This window comes from Pantherophis guttatus, chromosome 2 (genome assembly GCF_059756535.1).
Source record: "Pantherophis guttatus breed Tessera chromosome 2, ASM5975653v1, whole genome shotgun sequence".
Lineage (NCBI taxonomy): Eukaryota > Metazoa > Chordata > Lepidosauria > Squamata > Colubridae > Pantherophis > Pantherophis guttatus.
Genome location: NC_142064.1, coordinates 256,709,906 through 256,718,820, shown reverse-complemented (window position 1 = coordinate 256,718,820; position 8,915 = coordinate 256,709,906). Strand labels below are relative to the sequence as shown.

Sequence of the window (8,915 nt, the reverse complement as noted above, 5' to 3'; positions counted from 1 at the left end):
CTGTTTGGTTCAACGACGGACTGATCTACCCTCCTAAGAGGGCTCAGGAAAGCCGGTCCGTCTTCCGACGGATCAGCTTCCTCACTCTGCCTAGTATTCTTTGAGCGAGTTCGATCAGCGATGGGGCCTTCCTGTTCCCCAAGGGGCGACTTTTGTCCTCCCACTGCTCCTTCTAATTCAGCAGAGGAGGGGGTGATCTGTTCGCTTTTCTGGGTTAGTCGCTCCTTTGGGCGGGCCCCCTTGTCCGATCCATCCAAACTGGTTTGGGCGGAGCGGTCAATAGGGGTTGGGACCCCTGGTGAATCAGGGATACCCAAATCATCCATGGCTCTCAGGAAGGTATCGGCTCCTTCTCCTGTACTGCCCGAAACTGAGGTGCTTGCCCTCTGGCTAAAGTCACCGTCCCCTCGAGGGAGATACGGTGGCGGATTGGGCAGCTCCTCTGGGCAGCTGGGAAGGATGGTGAGGTTTGTTTTTTCCTTTTTATATGGCAAGGTGCGGGAAACCAATAATCTACACCTTGCGGCTTTACACTTTTGTAGCCAAATGGGGGGATGTTGTACTAGAGTAAGCCAAACATCGATGTATGGGGCTTGGTCAGGGTGTCCTGTGGTGGGGTGGAAAACCCTCTGGTGTACTTGTAGTACTATCCCTAGATCCAGTGATCCTGCTGCTGGCCAGCCTACTCTGAGTTCTGGCCAGTCTACTTCACAGAACGTCCTCAACCTCTGCCTACTCCATCTTATGCCATAATCTTGACTAATGTAGGCATCTTTGAAATGTTTTAACATACATGCCAAGGGGGTCAAAGGCGTACTTCCACCTCCACCCATTTTCCTCCCAGGGCACCAGACAAGACAAGTAGGTAAAGGGATTTGGGAAGAAGGTAAGGGGTCCTTCTATCCCAGGTAAACACGAAGGATTCTCAATCACACTTCCCCGGCCGCCAGCCCCGGACACTCAACGGTCACTGGACGGAATCGCGGGGTACACTCACACCAGTCGTGCACGACAAACCTCCCACCTTAGGGTCCCTCCGACCCTGGGGTCCCTCCGACCCCTTGTACCTTCAGGGAAAGGGTGATCAGGCACTTCCCCCCCACTACTCCACCCGTCCAGTTCCCAGTTACCTCTGCTGTCTGGATGAACTAGACCGGCTAGTGGTTATTCCCCTGGGTGACTCTCACCTGTTCCCAGTTACCTCTGCTGTCTGGATGAACTGGCTGGTCCCTATCCCAGGGGTTCAGGTACTTGCCTGCCGGCGTCCTTTTCTTCTTCCTCCAGCTGGATTGATTCGTGCCTGGTCTCGTGGTCTCTCTTTTAAGCGGTTCTTGGAAACGTCAACCGATGCTGCGAAGGGCCGGCCCCACGGGGAAGCCCCTCGGACTAAAAGGGTCCGATGGGCCCTGGGACTTTCCCCGATCCTCCGAGTCCCTCACAGCGTGGTGACGATCCAGAGGAATCTAAAATTCCGTTGCCTCCTGGCTGGCTCGCCAGAAATGAAGCGGGATTTACTAATCCCAAATTAGTCAGGAGACAAGACCACGGAGATCCAGAGAAAACAGGCTTTATTGAATATTGCTAGCAATAGGCCCAGTGCAGTAACCTGACAAATACTGAGCCCCGAGCAACGCCCTGAGGCAGGTTTTATAGATTTCAAGTTCATAGCATGGTTTCAGTTCCTCTTAGGATAATACAGTATTCATACATACAGATGGTTAAGATGGAAAAATACAAATACAGAAGTATATAATGGAAAAGTATAAAAGCAGAAGTCTGTGAGTTTACAATCCTATAGGGTTTACGCAATACTATCTTGGAACATCTTGTGGTTACAATTGTTACAACATTATAGTTACAACAGATTGCTACTGAGAGTACAGATTTAGGATAAAGGGTGTTACATTATAAATGATATAAAAGCAAGGCCGTTGTGATACATATTGTTAGGATATACCATATGAGGGGCTCCCTCACCAAAATGGGCACCGGCGACTGGCAAGAGAGAATTGACCAGTTCCTCCTAACCCAGCACATCACGCCGCACGCAATGATGCGGAAAAGCCCGGTGGAGCTGCTGATGGAGAGAAGACTGAGGTCACATCTGGATCGACTGCACCCCCAGTACAACCCAGAGGTGCCATCAGACGCCAGCCATCCGCCGCGCACCTTCGCCACAGGAGATCAGGTGTTTGTGCTTAATTTTCACGGGTTTCCAAAGTGGCTGAAAGGCAAGATCGAGAGCTCAACCGTCCCAAAGTCCTACAGAGTGGAGCTGGAAGATGGACAGGTCTGTAGATGTCACATCGACCAGCTCCGGAAAAGGTGGAGGGGAACGGGAAGAAACCAGCCTGACAAGGTAGGCTTACAACCCCCCAACAAGGTAGGCCTGCAACCCCCCGACAAGGTACGCCTACCACACCCCGATGAAGTAGGCCGACCACGCCCCGATGAGGTAGGCCTACAACACCCCGACGAGGCCGACCAATGCCACTACCGCGAGCTGAACTGTCGGAAATCCAGAGCAGTAGACCGGTACCCACGGCCTGAGGGACGTCGACACCAACCCCGCGAGGAGGGCACCTCCACCGCAGCATTGAGGTAGACCGGGGGCTACGCAGGGGAGAAGAGCCACACCCCCCCAGCAAGGGCGACAACACTCCAGCAGAGCCAGCCAGCCACCGACCAGTGAGGGAGACCTCCACCACCAACCCGACCAGGTCGACCAGCACCAAACCTGCACGAACCCGACCGAGGAGGCGAACACCACCCGGCGAGGTCGACCACGACCAACAACAACATCATCGGGAGCCGCAGAAGTCTAAAATAACACCAGTGGACTTACCGGGCTTCAGACGGCACCCACCGGACAGCAGCGATGTCCAACTGCGAGGTTCCAGAGAATCCGGGTGAGGGAAGGACTGGCGACACCAGCAGGAAGATCCAGACGCTGCGGCCGGAGGTGCTGGGACGGGTCCCGCACACTCGACGGCCGGACTCCGGGCTGCCCCAGCTGGGGAGCCGGAGAGGACAGGAGCTTCGCCCACCCAGGTCAGCGGCAAAGCTCGGAGTGAACTGCGCAGGTCTTCTAGGACCGTCAGGTGTCCCGCCTACCTGCATGAGTTTGTTACACATATTGACTTTGATGGACAGCTTTCAGACTAAGGGGGGAGGAGTGTTATGTCCTTATAAGGACATCCGCTGGGGATTGGCTAATCCTCTGGCAGGAGATTTAAAGAACTGTTATTGGACAGCTGAGTCTGCCGGAGCGTATTTAAAGAGCCCCGGCAGCACAGCCGCTCATCTTATTCTTGTGCTTAAATAAAGTGCTGAATGGACCAGAGCTGGTTGCGTCTTTCTTTCCCCGCTCCGATCTAACAGATAGCCATTTGTCTGAAGTGGTGTAGGGTTTCCTGCCTAACCAGGGGAATGGACTAGAAGATCTCCAAGGTCACTTTCAACTATGCTCTTTTCTTCTCTTCTCTTCTCTTCTCTTCTCTTCTCTTCTCTTCTCTTCTCTTCTCTAAATATTTGAAAAAGAACTGTAAAATACAGGCGAATGACTGAAAGAAGCTTCCCATGAAATGCTGAATCAATCAGCTTCAGACTGCAGTGATGATTTGAAGAGGTTGAATTATTCAGAGTACCTCTAATCTGGAATAATAGCAAGAAAAATATTGAATAAAGGCTCAAATTGGAATATTTTTTTTTTCCTGCAGCTTCATCAGTTCCTGAGAAACTTCCAACATCACAATATTTCCAGAGATGGGATTTCTTTTGATGAAAATGGAGTTCCTGTTGGTGACTTTGATATCATGCAGTGGACATCCTCTTTGAACAAATCAGATGCAGGGGTGAAAATTGGGACTGTAGAAAGACAAGCCTCCTCGGAAGTCAAGATATCTGTCAATCAAAGCGCCATCCAATGGCCAACTTTATTTAACAAAGTAGTTGAGGCTGCTTGGATTTTGCTCTTCTATTTATCTCCATGTGTGGAAATTTTTCTGCTCAGAAGTAATTCTTATTGAGGCCAGTTGAGTTACCCTTCAATTCCCTCACTTCCAAATAAGAGAACTTAAAGCCTCATTAATTCATTAGATATCATTTTACTTTAGAGGTTTTACAATAATCTATCACACACTGGAATCTGCTGCATTGTATTGCCGGATTTGCAATCTACATTATTAAACTGAAATATGTTGCCATAATTTATAGTACATCAAATTTATCTTCTTTTCAGTAAGAGAAAATCCAGAATGTCTATGGAGATTCTCAGTCATCCAGGTTGTATCAAAGGTGCTTTTTCAAAAGGCACCTGGCCTTTGTTTTTCCTTGAAGATGTTTCACTTCTCATCCAAGAAGCTTCTTCAGTTCTGACTGAATGGTGGAGGATGGAAAGATTTGAAACCGCTGAAAAGACTGTGTTGTAAACAGGATATAGATATAGATTCAGCAATTGCAGGAAGGTTCCACACCCGTTTGCACTATTCAGGTGGTCCTGAGGGTGCAGATAAATTTCAAGTGGCCTCAACAACTTTCAGAAAGACTGCTAACCACCAGATAACTGCAAGGATTATAAATCCTTCCATACTTCACCATTCAGTCAGAATTGTAGAAGATTCTGGAATGAGAAGTGGAATGTCTTTAAGGGAAAGCAAAGATCAGTTGTCTTTTGAAAAAGCACCTTGGGAGAAAAATCCAGAATATGAAAAGCAAAGATGGAGAAAAAATATATACCATATTTTTCGGAGGATTAGACACTCTGGAGTATAAAGTGCACCTTAGTTTTGGGGGAGGAAAATAAGAAAAAAAAAATCTGCCTCTGCCTACCAGCATCCATCAGTATTCATCTGGCTAGCATCCTGTCAGTGTGTGAGAGAGTTGAGGGCTGTTTGGAAACTGAAACAGTATTTGCTGTGGGAGCAACATGAATGGAGCCTGGGTGTGGCTTAGGTCAATTATTCTAAAGCTGCATGCTGTGCTGATCTCTGAAACTGAAACTGAAACTCCTCTGTTCTACTTGTGTTTTCCTTGCTGCTGCAAACTGTGACAGTCCTTGCACAAACAGCCAGGTCAGCCTCAGCACATTATTGCAGCCTGATTCAGTATGAGCAGCTGATTGGCGGGTGGATTGGTCTCCCAGAATACCCCCAATCAGCTGTTCCAGGCTGCAGGGATTGCTGAAGACCATTGCTTCCTCCGTGCCTCGCATTTTTGGCTACGTTCGGTGTATAAGATGCACTGAAATTTTCACCCTCTTTTGGGGTGTGTCTTATAGTCCAAAAAATACGGTAAGCATTCTCATACATGCCCTAAGGAGAAACACCTTTTATAATGGAACTACTTTTCTTTGGGGGAAAAAATAAGGCAGTGAGTCTGTTTTGGGATCTACAATGGAGATTGATAGAGAAAGAGAATGATCTTTCATTTGCCCCTTGCAAGGAGAGTAATTACAGTTCATGCCACTACTAATTGACTGATTTCGCTCAATGTGCTCCTGAGCTTTTGGAAGCTACTTGATTTCAGTAATTCCTTCTAATTCATACAGTATATCACCCTGACTAATATTTCTGTTTATGTTTAGATGGTGCCTTATTCAAGATGTACAGAAAGTTGCTCCCCAGGTTATTCCAAGCTTGTGAGAGAGGGAGCCCCAGTTTGCTGCTACGACTGTTCTCTGTGTATGGAAGGAACATTCTCTGGGCAAGGAGGTACAGTAGGTAGCTCCAAAAATAACCCATAAATCTTCAAGATACAATCAATATTTTATCTTGTTTTTTTGGGGAGTATTTGATCAAGAAGCAAGAAAAACATTAAATTTCTTGAAAGCATACAAAATCCTCAAAGATTGGGCACTATTGCCAAATTTGGATGATGATGTGAGCATTAAAACATATAATGAAAGGTTGCTGATTTCTACTGAGTTGTTACTTTTTTGCTTGGTTTTGGGAAAGAGGATAGTTTTGAGAGCTGATAATCACATTCATCTTCAGCTTTTAAAAAGACTGTTTGATTATTTTAACTAATGTTGTATAATATTAATATCACTGGGGAGAAATATTATTCTTTGAAAATGAAGTATTTGATTTCTGATGCAGTTTTCATGCTCCTAGAGCTGCAGAAACAGATTCATTCTAACCAATTTTTTTTCTCAGATGCAGCCCTTTGTGAAAAGTGTCCAGATGACCAGTATTCCAATAAGAAGCGAGATCAGTGTGTCTCCAAAAATATAAGCTTCTTATCCTATCAAGAATTGTTGGGACTCATCCTGGCTTTCTTTGCCCTCACTTTGTCCCTAACCACTGCCTTTATTCTGGGAATCTTCATGAAATACCGAGACACTCCCATAGTCAAAGCCAACAACTGTGAACTCACCTACATCCTCCTGGTTTCACTCCTGCTTTCTTTCTTGACCTCCCTTCTATTCATCGGTTGTCCTGTGAAAATGACCTGTCTCCTTCGACAAACCATTTTCAGTATTGTTTTCTCAGTTGCTGTGTCTTCCTTGCTGGCCAAGACTGTCATGGTGGTGGTGGCCTTTCTGGCCACAAAGCCAGGCAGCAGCATGAGGAAATGGCTGGGGAAGAGTCTGGCCAACTCTATTGTTTTATCCTGCTCTGGTATTCAAGTAGGCCTCTGTATGATGTGGCTGGGAGTCTTTCCCCCATTCCCAGATTCTGACTTTCATTCCCAACCAGAACACATCCTGCTGCAGTGCAATGAAGGCTCTGTCACCATGTTCTACTCTGCTCTTGGCTACATGGGTTTTTTGGCTGCCATCTGTTTCTTGGTGGCATTTCTGGCTCGAAATCTTCCAGGGGCTTTTAATGAAGCCAAACTGATCACCTTCAGCATGTTGGTTTTTTGTAGCGTTTGGATCTCCTTTGTTCCCACTTATCTGAGCACCAAGGGGAAATACATGGTAGCTGTGCAGATCTTCTCCATCCTGGCCTCTGGCCTGGGTTTACTGGGCTGCATCTTTATCCCCAAATGCTACATTATTATCCTGAGACCTGACATGAACACCAAAGAACATCTCATGATAAAAAATCATTAAGTCTCCTTGTGTTGGTGTTTATTTTTGTACAGTTTACATGCAACATGAAATCACATACTTTGAAGTAATGTTTCATGTCTTGTCGCTCATCTTTCTTCATTCCATTTGAATTTTGAATTATAATAATTGAGTAGTAAAGTTGCTAAAACAACTCAAACTATCAGAAATAATCATATCCTTCAATTGTCCTAATCTGAATTCATATTATGACATTAATAAAATTTCTGAAACCAGGCCAGATAAACTATGACCAGAGATGTTCTGATATGGTTTTAGATTAAATTAAAGTCTATGGCTAATGATGATGTGTGTTTTTGTTACTATATAGGTTGGTGTGCTGGTGTTATATTTTATTTTCTGGGGTGATGTTCTGACTTTGTTTAAAAAAATAGTTAATTTCAAATATTATATATATATATATTTGATTGATCTCTTCTGGCTCAATGATATAAGATCATTCATAGTTTGATAAATGAGATAGATAGATAGATAGATAGATAGATAGATAGATAGATAGATAGATAGATAGATAGAAAGATAGATATACATGGATGGGAGAGATCAAGAAAGAGAAAAAGAAAATGACAGATAACATTCCATAGATTAAGAATAGATAAAATATCAACATGAACATTGGAGCAAGTTTAATTTTTTTCTCCGTCCCTTTGAATAAATTCATGAGACAAATTATTATTTTTGACAGTCTTCAATCAAAAGAAAAATATGTACAATTCTGAATGATTTTTTTTGGGGGGGGGATCCATGTAGATATGATGTGACAATGAAGATGTGCTTATGAGTAATAAAATTGGTTCCTGTTTTTTATCCATGTCCATATCCATTTCAATATCCATTTCTATTTCCATATACTGTACATACAGTGTCTGTTTCTCTCTGTGTGTGTCCTGCCAACCTAGCAATTCAAAAGCATGTAAATGCAAGTAGATAAATAGGTACCACTTCAGCAGGAAAGTAACAATGTTTCATGCACCTTCAGTGCATAGTCATGCCAGCCACATCACCATGGAAGCATCTTCAGATAAAGGCTCTTCATTTGTGAATCAAAGATGAGCACCGTCCCTAGGGTTGGTCATGACTGACAGGAGAAGTCTTTACCTATACCCACTTAAACCTTTACCTATAAATATATAAATATATTTTTGTGCATGTATCCTTTCTTTGTCTTTGTCTTTTTGTCAGTCAGCCCTTCGCTGTATTCCAAGTTAGGAAAGCTACATCATATAAGTCAGTACTACTTTTATCTGACCTTGTCTTGACAATGGTCTCTCAATGCCATTTCCTCTGCCTTCTACACTCTCTTTCGATATTGAGAAAGCATTGGAAAAGCAAAGCAATTTCCATATATCTTAATTCACATACTGATCGGTTTCACTCTTTATGCTAAATCCGGATTCTAGATTGTCCTAATCTTGATTTATGTCATTGTAGTGTCGAATCTATCCTAGCCACATCTAGGCTATCTGTAAAGATAAGAAACATTTCCTCCCTCCAATTGTTTACCATATCAAAGTGTCCAGAACCCACCACTCAACAAGAATGAACTCAACAAGAATAAAATAGGATACGTAACTCCACAGTCCCTTCCAACTCTATTATTCTATTCTATTCTATTCTATTCTATTCTATTCTATTCTATTCTATTCTATTCTATTCTATTCTATTCTATTCTATTCTATTCTATTCTATTGTACTCTACTCTACTCTACTCTACTCTACTCTACTCTACTCTACTCTACTCTACTCTACACTACACTACACTACACTACACTACTCTATTCTACCCTTTCCAAGCAGTTTACAGAGTCAGCCTATTGCCCCCAATAATCTGGGTCCTCAT

At 44.1% G+C, this 8,915-nt stretch overlaps 1 protein-coding gene across 1 annotated transcript; it reads left to right on the top strand.

The window, feature by feature from the left end:
- Nucleotides 1-1,981: 1,981 nt before the first annotated feature.
- Nucleotides 1,982-7,407, top strand: LOC148115627 (vomeronasal type-2 receptor 26-like). Its single transcript, XM_087885188.1, has 4 exons — nt 1,982-2,290; nt 3,720-3,869; nt 5,585-5,711; nt 6,156-7,407. The coding sequence occupies exons 1-4, from the start codon at nt 1,982-1,984 to the stop codon at nt 7,055-7,057; spliced, it is 1,488 nt and encodes a 495-aa protein (XP_087741314.1). The 3' UTR covers nt 7,058-7,407.
- Nucleotides 7,408-8,915: the final 1,508 nt, after the last annotated feature.

Coding starts and splice junctions, on each gene's coding strand:
- LOC148115627 (XM_087885188.1), top strand. CDS start 1,982: ATGGGCACCGGCGACTGGCAAGAGAGAATTGACCAGTTCCTCCTAACC. Junction 2,291..3,719: donor TGGAGCTGGAAGATGGACAG/GTCTGTAGATGT, acceptor TTTTTCCTGCAG/CTTCATCAGTTCCTGAGAAA. Junction 5,712..6,155: donor AACATTCTCTGGGCAAGGAG/GTACAGTAGGTA, acceptor TTTTTTTCTCAG/ATGCAGCCCTTTGTGAAAAG.